Below are 17,281 nucleotides of genomic sequence, written 5' to 3'. Positions count from 1 at the left end.
TAATGTCTTTATGCATTCTAAATTAATAAAACGTACCAAAGCTGCAGTATCAGATCTCTTAATCCAAGACAAAAAAACAAAACACAAATTTTGTGTGTGTGTGTGTGTGTAATATAAGACTAACACTCCATCGCTGAAAGAGTTAATGTGAGAGACTAACATTCCATCACTGATGGGGCTAATTTCTGTTCAGCTGAATCAAGACTAACAGCCTTGTATACTGCAAGGACTTCACATACGTAGTTTGGCACTTGACCACCCACGTAGCAGGCATGGCTGTCTATAAAACCTAATTTTGTTTTTAGGGGGGGGGGGGGGGGCAAGAAACCTTCATCAAATTTAAACTTCTAGTTAAGTAGAAAAAGATAATAAAGGGAACCTTTTATCTGAATGGACACCCAATCAGAAAGGGTTATATCATTGGAAGTGGATATTTTGCAATGCTTGCAAAAATACCCACGTCAGTAATAAGCATATAAAAGAATTTAAGTTGGAAGTGACCAAAAAAAAAAAAAAAGTATAAGGTTAAATAACTAATCACGTCACTCAAATAATGTTATTTATATGTTAAGATGCAAGTGTGGTTTACACTATGTAGGCAAGATGTCGAGACCACTCAATAAGAATCAGTGAACACATCAGGAACATTAAGAATGGTTTTAACAATCATAGTCTAACTAAACACTTTTTAGATGCACACAACTCTAACCTACAAGAACTTGAGTTTTTAGCCATTGATAAAATAAATGTTCATTGGAGAGGGGAGAATAGGTCTTGTAATTTGGGTTAGCAGGAAATGAAATGGATATTCTAATTACAGACATTATTCCCCAAGGGTCTTACTATCACTTGTTATCGGATTGTAGCCACTATTTTATGTTTTTCACCCCTTCTTTTATAAATTTCTATAGATTTATATATTTTTAACTATTTCATACTTTATTTTCTCTTTTCATTTAGGTCCTCCATTTTATCAGTTTTTAAAATTAATTTATTTTTGTTCCATCCTCTTATTATAGAGGTTTTATTTAGATATTTGCAATATTCTTTATATCCTCTCTTTTTTTTTTTAAATTCTTTATTTAATTGTGCGTTTAGAGTACAAGTAAGTGAGCAATGCCCCAACAGCATTTGCTAACATAGCAGTCAACAATATTAAACAGTAATTGGCATTCATAGAAAAACATAGCACATTTTATATTTTTAGGACATTATACTATCCACCGTTAGATGGTCTCAAGTGTGAAGCCCCTTATGGGTATGGTAAGAATGGGGGGTCAGCGTAATGTTACCTATGATGGTGTTATACCTCCTTCTACTTGACTATGTGTTTGGCAGTGTAATGTTGGTTCCCAGAGGGAGGGGGGGGTTAATAGTGTTTTGTGAGCGGTGGTGGTTACTCGGCCGTGCGGTAAGCAGGCCGTCATTTAACAAGTGTCTGTGCGTCCTCTCTGTATGTGTGTTAGTTTCTCACTTGTGGTACCGTTTGATCGATTACCTAGAAGGCTATCAGGCTTTGCTTTTGTAGTACCAGGTGCACATTATTAAAGGAAGTGAAAAGTAAAATAAGGGAGAAAACACAGCAAAACGTAAATAGAGGAGAACAGTAATACAGATAAAACGAAAACATTCTCTAACTGTGGTTGTTTCTTTGTTTTTTGTATTGGTGGAACATACAAGTCTCTATGAGTCTCTCAGGTGAGTGAGCCATTTGGTGAGGCACCTCGTTGCCCTCTCGGGGGTGAACTCCCGAATGGTGGCCGGGTTCAGCTGGGACAGTCCTGTTCCTCTCGCCGGTGGGGCCTGCAAAATGCCCGTTGATAGTAGGTGTGCTTCCAGCTCCTTATATCCCTGTGCTCTATGGTAGTCCCGTTTTGTGTGAACATCACGACTCGTGGTGTGCCCCATCTATAGGGGATATCTTGGGCTCGCAGGTGTTGCAGGAGAGGCTGCAGCGATTTCCTCCAGGTAAGTGTGCTCTTGGTGAGGTCTGGGAAAACTGTAATGGCGGCGCCCTCGAATTGAAAGGGAGTTTTGCCCCGCAGAGCCGTTTGTAGTGTGGCCTTGTCTGATAGTGTTTGGAGTCTGAGGATGAGGTCGGCCGTCGCTGTCACCGGTGCTCTGGACGGTTTAGGTAACTGGAACATGCCATCCAACTTCAGGGACTTAGCTTGCTTTGGTGGGAGCAGGCCTCCGATGAAGCGTCGCATAAAATGGGGTAAGTCAGCGGTGTCGACCGAGTCTGGAATCCCCCTGACTTTCAGATTATACCGCCGCCTCTGGTCTTCCATAGCGTCTAGCCTGTCTGAAGTAGCTAGTTGCCGCTGTGCCAAGTCTGCCACTTGCTTTTCCACCTCTGATATCCTGGTGTCTTGGGTAGTGGAGTGGACCTCCAGCTGGGAGATTTTAGATGTGGCTCCTGCAATGGCCTCTTTATATCCAGCCATATCAGTTGCTAGGTCTTTGCGGAGATCCGCTAACATTTTTTTAAGTTGGTCTGCGGTGACCGGGTCCCCGGTCCTCTGTGGGGTCGTTTTGCGGTCTGACACGGCCCCGTAAGGTGGTCCCTCCAGGAGGTCCGGTGTGAAGTCCTCCGAGGAGTAGGAGGTGAGGTCGTCGGCCGGCGCCATGTTGGACCACACGGCTTGCTGCGAATTCCGCAGCATTTCTCCAATGTCTCTCCCTTGGGAGGTTCTGTCCGCTTTAGCTTTCTTGGTTTTGCGGCCCATAATTTGTCGGCCGGTTGTAGGCAAGTTTTGAGGGGTCTTTGGGCTTCGGGTTCCACCATAAAAGCCGTGGTAAGGTAAGTTAGAGCAGGAGCTCTGAAAGTTGCGACCGCTCCGTTGCCTTGCTGGCTCCGCCCCCCCTATATCCTCTCTTTTAAACCCTGGGATGCCTGTTAATAGTTATATTCTTATATTTTTTTTTTTTTTTTAGCTATGGCAATTTGTGATATTTTATGCTTATTTTAGGGTATTAATCTTATTTTTTTTTTTATTTGTGCCCCTTTATGTATCTTTTTGGACTCTATGCACTTGAATATTGATCAGGGTCTGTTTCCCGACCGAGACAAGAGAACTATTCCGGAAATGCCCAAACAACCATTTTAACTATGGGCAAAAAGAACGGTACTGCATCCTGGTATACATCATCATCCGACACGCCACCACAGCAAATACATCACCGGAAGTGAACATGCCGTCATGTTGGAGGAGGCAGGATAGGCAATGTAGAAGAAGATACAGGAAGAACTATGTATAAGTAACGCCGGAAATCCACATTAGGAGAGGAGAGTAAGATGGACACTTATGACCATATATTGCAAGGGGTGTCAGTTTGTAGTAGTTGACACGCCTGCGCCCGTGTTTGATTGATTGTTTTTTAATTGGTAAATTACCTATCTAATACTGTTTGACCACTGTTGTCAGATATGCACCTGAGGTAGACCTGATAAGAGGTTGAAACGCATTATGCTTTTAAACATTGTTAAAAAATACAATTCTTACCGATACCTGGTTCCTGAGTTTATATATATATATATATATATATATATATCTATCACCTGGTTCTTGAATATCAGCATTAAGAAGTTCCTGGTGGGACCTAACTTCCAGCATACCTACTCTTATTTCAGAAAAAGCGATTACAGTCAGAGCCAGCTTCCAATAGGCTCTATACTTGTGAGTTTTCCAAGTTTTATTTACATAATTTATTCATATTGACAACCTACACTTTTAAGTGTGTGTATATTTTATCTTACAGGATATACATGTGACAGTACACTGTGAGACTTGATATATATATATATATATATATATATATATATATATATATATATATATATATATATATATATATATATATATATATATATATATATATATATATATAATACAATGTTAAACAAAAATCTGCACACCAGTCAAGCCATAAGACTTGCTTTTCCCACATTTGGATTTTGCTTCCCAAGCCTCAATAAGCAATCCAGTAACCAACCTCATGCTGATGAGTTGCATTAAAGGACCACTATAGGCACCCAGACCACTTCAGCTTAATGAAGTGGTCTGGGTGCCAGGTCCAGCTAGGTTTAACCTAGCTGGACCTGCATGCGCATTCAGCCAAGGAGGAGAGGAGAGGAGGAAGGGAGGAGGAGGGGAGGAGGAGGGGAGGAGGAGGGGAGGAGGAGGGGAGGAGGAGGGGAGGAGGAGGGGAGGAGGAGGGGAGGAGGAGGGGAGGGGCTGGGAGGAGGAGGGGAGGGGCTGGGAGGAGGAGGGGAGGGGCTGGGAGGAGGAGGCGAGGGGCTGGGAGGAGGAGGCGAGGGGCTGGGAGGAGGAGGGGAGGTGGAGGAGGGGAGGTGGAGGAGGGGAGGTGGAGGAGGGGAGGTGGAGGAGGGGAGGTGGAGGTGGAGGAGGGGAGGTGGAGGAGGGGAGGTGGAGGAGGGGAGGTGGAGGAGGGGAGGTGGAGGAGGGGAGGTGGAGAGGTGGAGGAGGGGAGGTGGAGGAGGGGAGGTGGAGGAGGGGAGGTGGAGGAGGGGAGGTGGAGGTGGAGGAGGAGGAGAGTCCCCCGCCCGGTGCTGGAGAAAGAGGTAAGGTTAGAAAGAGGTAAGTTTAACCCCATCCACCCCCTAGAGCCCGGCAGGTGGGGGACCCTGTGGGTGGGGGCACCCTCACGGCACTATAGTGCCAGGAAAACGAGTATGTTTTCCTGGCACTATAGTGGTCCTTTAACAATGAAACAGCTGTCCATGAGTGGTTCACTGGTTTTGCATCTTTTCCTATATTGTGTTTCAAGCTGTTGTATACAGCAAACACAGATTAAAAGGAATCCATGTTTAAAATGGAATGAGGCAAAAATGTGATTCTTTGTTAAACTAATTTGCATATGCCCACCCAGAATCCTTTGCGGTTGTAACATCGCTGCAGTTTTGAGATTTCTGTGGGAAAAGCAAGTCTTATGGCTTGACTGGTGTGCAAGCCTGGTGTGCTTATATTGCCATAATACAGACAAGGAACGCCGGGCTCATTACAAGCCCGGCGGTCCTGTTGGGGGCTGGCAGAGAGCTGTAACTTACCTTTCCTGCAAGCTCCCTTCTCTCTCCTCCGGTCCAGTCAGCTCCCCACTGCAAATCTCATGAGAGCCGCGGGGTCACGCTCCGCACGGCACTCACACCGCGAGACTTGCAGTGGGGAGCTGACCGGACCGGAGGAGAGAGAAGGGAGCTGACAGGAGCTGCAGGAAAGGTAAGTTACAGCTCTCTGCCAGCCCCCTCCAGTGAACTGCCAATGCCACTGGACCACCAGGGAATGAGAGCCCCCCTCCCTGGCCAGCTAACAAGCAGGGAGGGGGGACAAAAAAGATATAAACACAAATTCAAATAATAAAATAATAAAAATATATATAAAAAAGTAATATTAAATAATATTTTTTTTAAAAAAAATAATAAAAATGCCCACCCCCCACCAAGGCTCTGCATCACACACACACACACTACATTCATACATACACACACTGTAAATAAATATTCAATTAATATAATTTTATTTAGAAATTTACCAGTAGCTGCTGCATTTCCCACTCTAGTCTTATACTCGAGTCAATACTTTTTTTGGGTAAAATTAGGGGTCTCTACTTATATTCGGGTCGACTTATACTCGAGTATATACGGTAACTAAAAGGCCATTATTATTATATTGGGCCATTCACTCCATTTGTCTCTCTTGCATTCTCTACTCTAATTGTATCAGACAAATGTGGTGTCACAAAACACACATTTACACCTCATGCTGTACATTCACAGCAGGAGGTATATTTATGTTAATTCAACAGGGTAATTATTAATAGGTAACAATATTTAAATAGATAAATGCATTAGTTACACCAATGCTTTCTTTTCAGGAGTATAAAAAAATGGAGCTCTAAGCACCATAGCTACTTCACCTCAAAATATGGTTACTGTGCCATTTTATTTGGGACTCCACTATTAATAGTCAGGTTTTAGACCAGTATCTAAACATATTTAAGCGAGTCTAAATGTGCTCAAATTTTGGACATGACAGTCTGCAATAAGATGGTTCTCAAATAGGCATGTGAAAATACATAGATTATACACATATATACTTTTTTTATTCAATGTTAAATCGTTAATACGTTACCAACCTATTGAAACAATGCACTATAATATTATAGATTCAACAATACTCTGCCATTTTTACCCAATGTTAAAAACAGTATTGCTACTTGTTAAGAAAGCTGTGGTAAATATGTAAGAAATATTAAATGTATGGGAAAAGGTGCCCAAATCTAAATTTTAACCTAGGGTACTGGTTCAATACATCCACCCATTTCCCTGTGATTTTACTAATGTGGAGGTTGTACTGCTCATGATACAAAACACAAGTATGTGTTATCAAAAATCTAGGGACATTTTTCCTGTTTCTTAAAGGGATACCACTGTCACCAGAAATACTACAGCCTAATTTACCTAACAGTGGTTCTGGGGTCTCTAACCTGTCCTTGCAGGCTCAGCAATGTAACGTTGCCTTTTCAGGTCTAGTGGCTGTTACTGTGGCAGTCACTAGAAAAACTTCTTCGGTTAGGTCCTGATTTTCAGCGTCTCCATGCTCTGCAAAAAATACTGAACACTCCTCCTCATAGATATGCACGGATTCAAGATCAGCATGTTGAGGTGATGCAGATTGGCACAATGCAGAGTTTTGCTGCACATGCGCAATATGTACATAAATAAAAGATAATTAACTGCACTTAAAAGTAGATAAGAAGATACATATGAAGTCTGGAAAGGTCTACCAGATGTATAGTTGCAATTAAAAGTATTCCATTTTTTTATTTTTTTATTCAGTCATTGAAAATCAGGTTTACAGACTTTGAGGTGTTTGCAATTAACAAACCAAACAAAAGCAATTCAAATAGCGCAGCCCAAAGAATGCTTTAAGTGGTTTCCCCAAATTCAACTAAAAATGCAACTTATAGGGGGCGGGGCGGCAGCAGAACACCATGGCTCCTGGCCTGAGCCCGAGAAAACCAATAAATCCACACTCAGACCACCCCAAAGAAGAAATAATCGACATATAATTAACGAGAAACACCACAGCTTCATGGGGATACCAAACTGAGGCCAGTCTTGGGCCGGGAACACCGAAAATAACGGAGCGGCCTACTCACCATCATAAGCCTGGATGATGGCAGCCCCTGAAGATGCACAGATAACTGACCAGCAGCCCAGAGATAATGGTATACCAGCTATAATGCCTACTTGGGGGCCACACCGTTGCGGATGACGGCCCGGCTCCGCTCCCCCTCACCCCCCGGCCACATGGAAGCGGCACACTCCGGGGCAGAGGAAACTGCGAGGGGTCCAAGCCGACCACCTGAACGGGCAAAGGCTACCGTAAAGGAGCACGCCCGAAGACTCCCTCCAGACAGAGAAGCACCAAAGGGGTCTGACATGGGTGGCTCATACGGGCCCTGGTAAAGCCGAGCGCCGGACGGATCCTCCGTACGGTGTCACTGACCGCCGGAGAAGTGGGTTTGTGAGGTCCCCGGAGAGATTTGTCCCCGAAGCCGTGAGCCCTGTGGCGTGGGACCGCGCTGTCCTCCCGACGGACCGGTGGTCGTGGGGATGGGCACCGGCTCCAAATGTGTGGCCGGCACCGGGTGAGACGCATGCTTCAAGGGACTCACGTGGAGCTGAGGAGGTGCAGGGAGCGGACGACCAGTGGACTTTGTGGTGGGGTCCAGCGGACAGTCTGTACTCCTGAGTGCCCACGGTGCCACGGGGGGCCCGACTGGTGAGCGGAGATCGGCATGGGGAAGACGGAAGGAGGCCTGGCGACCCAGGGACAGTGTGGTAGCAGCGCCATGAGAGACTCCCCTCAGATGGCCATGTAGACTAACATGGCCACCCTGTAGTTTACAGTTCACATTTTTCATTTCTATGTTTACATCTACTCTATAGTTAGTTAGCATATATATCCATGTACTTAAAGAATTTAGGGAACTCTAGGTTGTTCAGTTAAGCTTATACACTACTGCTAGTAGCCCTCAAATCATAAGCATTCTCTAATACCACAAGTCAGAATTATAATAGACTAGGCGGTAACAACGTACATAATGTAATGTAATGTGTTTGTTTATATGCTCTTTTTGGTCGTAAACATGCAAGGTAATATAGCTTGATCTGACCAGGCAGCAAGGACTAAACAATATGTTTTTAATTTATCCCTCAGGCCCCCCTTCTGCTCACGGGCAACCCCCGCCCCCCCCCCCCCTTTTTTAAAATATTTTGCAATATTTTTTAATTTTTACTATTAATATTATTTTACTCTATCTAGCTCACAGAAATTACCTATCACACGAGCTACTTAAGCCCTGTACCCGCTCTCCCGCATATATACAGCTGTAATCCAACATATCGAGCTAGTCCTTTGTGTCACTCCTTTTACTCAATATTATACACCGTATAAAGGTACACGCTCCCAATCTTAACATGTACGACTCCCTACGCTGTAGCGCGTATGCAATATGCTCCCGCAAGGTTGTCCACTCTTCTTAAATTTCAATAAGTACACTGTATATGTTTATTGAGTAAAGAATGCAACAAACACCCATCACTCAATCCCATGCAAAAGCTAAACCTAACCTGTATAACCCATCCTGCCTCACAACATAAAAAACTTGATCATTAACTGTATGTTTAATGCATACAAAATTATCGCATGCCATTTACAGAATCAACTGTTTGTATTTACCAGGCTTGTCGTTGCTGTCGTGGCACTACAAGTTAAAATGTATTCTACTAAATGCACAACAAAATTAAAGTATTAAAAAAAAAAAAAAATGCAACTTATAATGACTTCTCCAGTCTCAAAATTATTCAACCCCTTCGTGACAAGTATCTTTAGTACTTAGTAGAGCACCTTTTGCTGTAATGACTGGCTGCAAATGAGATGCAAAGCCAATCACCAGATTTGGCAACGTTCCGGAGGAATCAAGAGCAATGGCCTCCAGTTCAGTAATATTCTTTGGTTTGCATGCAGCAACAGCCTTCTTAAAATGCACACCAGAGATTTTCTATGGGGTTCTAGTCAGGCTACTGTGATTGCTTCTTCAGAAATTCTTCTGCAACCAAACCTTGGTGGAATTTGCTGTATGCTTGGGATCATTGTCTTGTTAGAAGGTCTGATGACGCCCAAACTTCTGCTTCCTCACAGATGACATGATGTTTTCTCCTAGGGCAGCCCCAGAGCCTCACCAAGCCACCACCATGCTTAACTGTAGGCAGGGGGGTTCTTTTTAGCGTATGCTTCATTCTTTCTCCAGGCATGCTGCCACCCCATTGGGCTGAAAAGTTCTAGTTTTGTTTCATCGCTCCACAGAAAAGAATCCCCAAACTTCTGTGACTTATTTACATGATTTTGAGCATATTGGAGCTGACCTTTCTTGTGCTTTTGGGTCAGTAGTGGTGTATGTCTTGGAGTTCTGGCATGGAAACTTTCTGCGTTAAATACGCACCTTACTATGCTCACTGCAACCTGCTGTCACCAAGTCTTGCTGCAGGTCTTTTGCAGTCACTCGAGGATGCCAGTACAAGTATTTGAAGTGTTCCACCTCAAGCACATCTGGTGCAACTAATGAAGCCCTTGATTAGTTGCATCAGGTGTGCTTGAGACAACACTTGCTTTGCAAATGTGTGGTGTTTTGAGGGATTCTATTCAGGGGTTGAATCATTTTGAGAAGGGAGAAGCTATTTCAATTGTCTGTTTGATTTGTTCATTGTAATCAGCTAAAAGTCTGTAAATTTTGACAATAAACCTCTGCTGCATATGACAAGGGTCAGCATTCTCAGTGCCCGTTAGGTAACACCACTATTAACCCCTTAAGGACCGCTGACGGTTCAGGACCGTCAGCGGCAAAACGTGCGTTTGGACCGCTGACGGTCCTGAACCGTCATAACGGTTTTGGGCAACTTACCTGATCGCCGTCGGTCCCACGGCGGCGATCAGCTCTCCTCCCGGTCCAGGGGGACTGCCTGTCTGCCCGGGCAGTCCCCCCTCGGCAGATCAGGACCCCACGGCCATGTGATCACTCGATCACATGACCGCAATAGGGGTCTTTGTATCTGCCTGCAGGGGGACTGTCTGTGCTGACAGGCAGTCTCCCTGCAAGTGAAAAATCATAAAATAAAGTGTAAAACAAAAAAATCAGTGTAAAAAAAATTATAATATGTGTATATATATATATATGATATATATACATGTATTATATCTATATATACCTATATATAATATATGTATATATATATCATATATATAATGTCACACTAAGTGTATTTTTATATTTATATATACGTATATTAATATAAAAATACACTTATATTTAAATTACACACGAATATATACAATATATATAATAACTATATATATGGTATATATATATTATTATAAAATACAAATAATATGTTAATAAAAATAAATAACAAAAAATAAAAATAATTTTTTTTTTTTTTTTTTTTTTTAATTCTTTATTTTGGCGTGCATAGTGATAACAAACATGCCAGCACTGCCACAACAGCAGGTGCCGGCCATTAAATCGACATAGATTACAACTGCACATTTTTTTTATAGGTGTCATGCTTGGTGCAGGGTTAAACTGCAGCTCATGTCAGTGGAACAGGCACTATAAAGCAATAAAGATCCGAACATATACTGACATTGTGAGTAGGTAAGGAAACAATACTAATGCTTGGATTTCTGAAACTGAAGATAACTAGCTGTTTAACATTAGCAGGTAAAGACATGGGAGAGGCACAGAGTTGAAGTGCTGCATTAATGGACACAATAGCATAGGGTTTCATCGAGTCCCGCCTAGAAGTGGGTTGCAGGCCTGATGCTTGAGGTATCAGCTGAGGATCCGATGTCTGCTCCTCTCTCCCCTTGTTATCCTCCGCATTTAGAGGGCTTTGTAAGGCTATGTTGCCGACCAGCTGATGTCTTGCTGTGCGTCGTTTATGCTGGCTGTGATGGGAGGTGCGGTCCTTCAGGCGTATGGTGCAGCATCTTGTTTTGATGTGGTGTGCACTCGAGGAGGCCCTGGCTTTTCCAATCCCCTCCGCTTTGCTGCTTTGCTGCTTTGCATGGGTGAGGTAGCTACGAAGCTTTCTGCCTCCCTCCTATAACTCTGTTTGTTGTCGGAGCTTCAGGTTGTTGAGAGGAGAGCAGAGGCTGTCTGGGTGAGTGGTCATCCGATTTCCCCATGTTGCCGCTTGTGCTTAAGGGGGGAGCGATGCGAGGGGGGCCCCGGGTTGAGCCCCTGTTTAGGCCTTGGGCGGCTCATCCGTCGAGAGTGGATGTGCTCGGGCTTGCGACAGGTCTCCAGAAACTCAATTTAGTGCCGGCATTCCCACAAGCTGCGATGTGTTCAGTCCATTCTGTGTACTGCTGCTGTAGATATGCAGCCTGCGAGGGTTCCGATCTCAACGCCATCCCGCATGGCCTCCGCCATTTTGGAGTTGCTGCCTGGAGCGAGGATCTCCGCGGTCCTGCTGCTTCGCCTGTTGCGCTGGTAAGCGGGTCTCAAGGGTGTAGACCGGGATCACCCCCCCGGTCCAGAGGGGGGGGAAACGGGGCCGGTGTCCCCGCGGGTCCGACTCCAAGCCCCGAACAGCAAGCGGCAGGGCAGCGGCCGTCCACCCCGCTCGCCTCCGGAGTAGGCCTCGAGAAAGTCGGTAGGATTCCTCCACCAGGGGACTGTAGCCTGTTGGGCCAGCCTCGCCCTGGATCTCGGGGCTCTCTACCCGGCGAGGACCACCGCTGCCGGCGGGTTTTTTGCCGAAATTTGGATAAATATGGCTGTTTCTAGATTTAGGCTGCAGGAGCTGGTCTCGCATGCGACCAGCCAGCTCGGCGGTCCGGCCCCGCCCCCCCTAAAAATAATTTTTAATTAAAAAAAATTATATATATATATTCAATTTTATTCTAACAGTATTTTGATATTGATATATATATATTTATATCAAAATACACTTAGAATGTAATGATATATATATCTATGTATAAATAAATAAATAAAAATAATACGAAATATACATATGTCCACATACAAAATTACATGAATAATTTCATAAATATACACGTAGACGTCAAATATATAAATATGTATATATATTAAAATTATACGTGCATATTTATGTAATATTTTTACCTAATTAAGTAATTTTAATGATTGCAATTTGAGGGACCTGCCTGCCAACCCAGACCAAAAGTCCAGATAATTTAATTTGCTAGCACTGTGCTTAACCCTGTAACTTTCTATGACACCCTAAATCCTGTACATGGGGGTACTGTTTTACTCGGGAGACTTCGCTGAACACAAATATTAGTGTTTCAAAACAGTAAAACATATCACAGCGATGATATTGTCAGTGAAAGTGAAGTTTTTTGCATTTTTCACACACAAACAGCTCTTTCACTGAGGATATTATTGCTGTGATATATTTTACTGTTCTGATACACTAATATTTGTGTTCAGCGAAGTCTCCTGAGTATAACAGTACCCCACATGTAGAGGTTTTATAGTGTTTGTGAAAGTTACAGGGTCAAATATAAGGCTTGATTTTACTTTTTTTTTTTTTATTGACATTTGTCGGATTGGTTAGGTTGCCTTTGAGAGCGTATGGTAGCCAAGGAATGAGAATTAGCCCCATGATGGCATACCATTTGCAAAAGAAGACAACCCAAGGTATTGCAAATGGGGTATGTTCAGCCTTTTTTAGTAGCCACTTAGTCACAAACACCGGCCAAAGTTAGCGTTTTTTGCATTTTTAACACACAAACAAATATAAATGCTAACTTTGGCCAGTGTTTGTGACTAGGTGGCTACTAAAAAAGACTGGACATACCCCATTTTAAATACCCTGGGTTGTCTACTTTAAAAAATATGTACATGTTAGGTGTGTTTCGGGGATTTATGACAGATAACGGTGTAACAATGTCACTATTGATACATTTAAAATATATATATATTGAAACAGCAATTTCCTACTTGTATTTATAGGCCTATAACTTGCAAAAAAAAGCAATAAAGCATGTAAACACTGGGTGTTTTTAAACTCGGGACAAAATTTTGAATCTATTTAGCAGTTTTTTTCATTAGCTTTTGTAGATAAGCAAAAGATTTTTCAAGTAAAAGTCCAAAAACATGTTTTTTTTTTATTTTTCACCATATTTTATAATTTTTTTTAAATACAATATATGACATAATATAAATACTGGTATGTAAAGAAAGCCCTTCTTGTCGTGAAAAAAACAATATATAACTTGTATGGGAACCGTAAATGAGAGAGCGGAAAATTACAGCTAAACACAAACACCACAAAAGTGTTAAAACTGCTCTGGTCCTTAACGTACAAACATCGCAAAAACAGGCCGGTCCTGAAGGGGTTAAAGGAAGCCCAATAGTGCAATATACTAACAAACCATGGAACACTATAGTGTTTGTATTCCTAACACTGTAGTGTTCCTTTAACCCCTTAAAGACACATGACAGAAATATTCCGTCATATTCCGATTCTCTTTTATTCCAGAAGTTATGCCCTTAAGGGGTTAATAATTGTTTTCAAGGACCACTCCTTTATATAAAATTAACCTTGTTACACCCCCTTACTACCAATCAAACAACAATTAGAGTAGTTTCCTTGTTGTTTAACTCTGTGGAGATAAAATCAAGAGGCAGAAATTGCCCAGAGCAGCATTAGACAGACACAATCAGCCTGGTGTGAGGAAGAAGGGGAGAGCTTGCAAACAAGAGATCTGTGTCTTTTGCAAGCTGTTTTTACAAACACCCCCAATGAAAATATGCATAATTGCATGCAATCATGTTTTTATTTGGGATAGGTCTAGTAGATCAGGAGTAGGCAACCATCGGCACTCTAAATGTAGTGGACTACGTCCTCTCTGATGCTTTGCCAGCATTATGACTAAGAGCATTCTGAGAGATGTAGAACACAACATCTGTATGGCTGAAAGTTGCCTAACCATGTACTAGTGATTTTTATTTTAGCAGTGGAGAATCTCTTTAACTGGGCATTCTGGTAAGAATTTTTTCTTCTTTTCCTCCAGTTTCCCCTTTCTAATCTAATTGTTTACAACTGTGTAAACATGGAATGGTTGGTACACTTAATTAAAACAATATATACAAACCACACCAATTTCACAAACCATATCTTAATTGTTGAAGAAAAATAAATACAAATCTTAAACTAGGACACCTTGACTTTCTAACTACTAAGAAATAGAATCAAGTAATAGACTCATAATAAAGATCAAATTGTTAAAACTATACGGTTTTAAAGTATATATGCAAATGAAACATGGTACTATGCACAGCTGAATCCTGTTTATAACATTGCTTCCAATAAAATGCTATGTAATGGAAGTTCCATGTTTTAGAATGACATTCTGCAGTGGAGATCTCCTAACTACCCATCAGAATACATCATAAGCTATCACTCTTAAGGAACTGTAACTATGCCGCAAGCTCTATTTGTATCCATACAAACAAAATCTTGGCTCTTCACCCACCTTTAAAAACGAATATTTTAAGCAATGGCAGCATAAGGTTGTGCAAAATCTGCCCCTTTTTTAGTGGTGGTCGTGTTCAGGGGGAGGGGCTTTATTTAGCCTTTTTTTTTTAAAATAAGATTTTTTGCTTTAGGCAGAATCAGAAGTTACTGAAACATACAAATATTTTTGAGTATACTATTTAAGCCATGAGAAAAAAAAAATGACAGGTTTGTTCTAAAAACCGGTTACTTTGTAAGGAAATAAATTATAAAAGTGACCAACAGTCAATATGAAGGAAATAAAAAAAAATAAAAATAAAAACATGCCCAGCTTCAATCAATTATCTTTTTCCAGCTTGATTTTATTTCTTAGTATTAAAGATGTACTGGTGTCACCCCGCAGTATGTCATGAAACAGTTTTAGCACGAGATGTCTTTTCAGAGACAAGTAGAACTGATATAATTGGCTAAAGAAACCTGCATAGTTCCTACTTACTGGACAACTGTAACATCATCACTATTTTGTTTATATAATAATTCTTACATAATGATTTGAAAGGAATCCAATTTAGTTTTAAATTAAGTATATGAAGATAATGGAGGAACAACACATCCCTTACCTTTAGTGGATGACCAGATTCTTCAGCCACATACACGCACCTTTGATCAAACAATGTTTGAAAAGCACTCTACTTCACTCCTTGAAGGATCCGGTAATATACTAAAGCTAAGTATTATATTTTTTCTCTCTCTCTCGATTACATAACTTATTTTAGAAGACAAATCTATTTCCTTTCAAAACATGATTAACGGATAATTACATTGAAAAATAGTTTTGAGGTAACAATTGTCCTTTAACTCTGAAGTGACATCTGGCTTCTTTTGCAGGAGAAGACTGGATGCTAAATGGGCTCCAGATGAGATGTAAAACTGTGCTAAAACTGCAAGGTAATTTTATTAGAAAGTGAAAATACAGTTTGTGAAATTATTTAAAAAAAAAAAAAAAACATGCAGAAAAAACTAAATAAATAAGAGAGAGAGAAAGTGAAATACACGACATGTCACTTAAAACTTACGGAAATAATGCAAGGTTTTCCATTAGAAATGGAAGCTAGTGAGAGGAGTACAAGTTTAAAACAAACAGTAATTCTCATTAAGATATGGACCATAAATTGTATTTAGCACATGAATTTGGTTTTCTTGAGAAAAAGCTTTGATAATATGATAAACTGCAGGTAATTGAGTTTACTGTTGATAGTAGTCAACTTATAGGGAAATCAAAAACACTCCAGATCAAGTAAAAGTAACAATAAGAGTGGCAAATTTCTCACTTTAATAAACTAAAAAAAATATGCTACCAGACTTTACAATGAAAATATAAATATGTTTACATATAAAAGAGTAATAAGTCAGGGGTAGGAAATATATCTCCGTGGTGCTCTTGCAGCCATGATGCTGGCAAAGTATCAGTGGAGATGTAGCTAACTAACATCTGGAGTGCCGAAGGTGTACCCGTGATTTAAATGAACAAGAACAGATGAAATCACAAAAGTAGTCTTTTTATGAAATTTCATTATATAAAAATCGAAATTCTTCTTGACAACCACAATGCCACAAACGATTGACAAATCATGAAAATAAAACACTTTGAAAAGATTTAAAGATACCATAATTAAAGAAAGATTGTACACGTGCTTTGCATAAATGTCGGTTTCTTAAAGTGAACGTTTCATAAAAAGTTGTTTTTATGGGGTTCTGTCTGCCATTTTGGTTTATGGGAACAGACTAAGGCTAATTTTACTACTCTACAATGCTTGAATAACTAGAAAGTGTATTTTCAATATAAGAGCTACCCAACCTTTTAGGTTGCAGAAATACAACACTAATTACACATAGCATTCGTGTTAAAAAAAAAATAAAAATTTAAAAATCATCCCCACATTCATAAAACCTCAACTTACCAACTGATTTATTTTCTTGAGGCTTCTCCAACCCTCTCAGTGCATGATACTTGTCTCCAAAATCTGGAATAGTAAAGAAACTAAATGTGGCTTTATGAAATATGTTTTGTAACCTATACTTTAAAAGCAACTTCACATAACATCTGTAGATCTAACTTGCAGTCAAATCCATACAGCATATATATATTATAGTAAATTTTTTGTAATACATGCACAGTGCAGAATTACTTTTCATATTTGTTAGAGAAAATTATTATATGTAGTTCATTTTGGGGGTGGGTGGGAACAAAGGCTATTCAGCAGGTTTGATAGTTAAAAAATAAAAGTGAATTAAAAAAATATATTTCCACTACTTGCCTGAAATATATTAAAACACTACATGTGTGATCTAACTATAACACCTACAAATTAAGTAAATTTCTGTCATGCAAAAAATAAAAAATATGTTCATGGAAAGAATCCACACTCACAGTCTTGCCTAACAATAAAAAAAGGGAATTGTTACAGAAATTAAAATTGAAGGTTTAAGGGTGGAAGAGGAAAAAAAAAAAAAAAAAAACTAACTTTGGGGATATGGAGATAGAGATAGAGATAGAGATAGAGATAGATAGATGGATATACACTGCTCAAAATAATAAAGGGAACACAAAAATAACACACCCGAGATCTGAATGAATTAAATATTCTTCTGAAATACTTTGTTCTTTACATAGTTGAATGTGTTGACAACAAAATCACACAA

General features: G+C 40.7%; 1 protein-coding gene across 6 annotated transcripts in view; it reads right to left on the bottom strand.

Annotated features, from left to right (window-relative positions):
* The window catches only part of SYNRG (synergin gamma), a 159,248-nt gene that overhangs the window by 58,757 nt on the left and 83,210 nt on the right, over nt 1-17,281 (bottom strand). For all 6 annotated transcript variants that reach the window (XM_063452757.1, XM_063452768.1, XM_063452779.1 and 3 more), the window contains one exon: nt 16,540-16,602. In XM_063452757.1, the coding sequence (XP_063308827.1) occupies nt 16,540-16,602 (63 nt within the window). The remainder of the gene's footprint in view (nt 1-16,539; nt 16,603-17,281) is intronic.

This window comes from Pelobates fuscus, chromosome 1 (genome assembly GCF_036172605.1).
Source record: "Pelobates fuscus isolate aPelFus1 chromosome 1, aPelFus1.pri, whole genome shotgun sequence".
NCBI classification, from domain to species: Eukaryota; Metazoa; Chordata; class Amphibia; order Anura; family Pelobatidae; genus Pelobates; species Pelobates fuscus.
The sequence above is the reverse complement of the archived record's forward strand: the minus strand, read 5'-3'. Positions and strand labels throughout refer to the sequence as shown.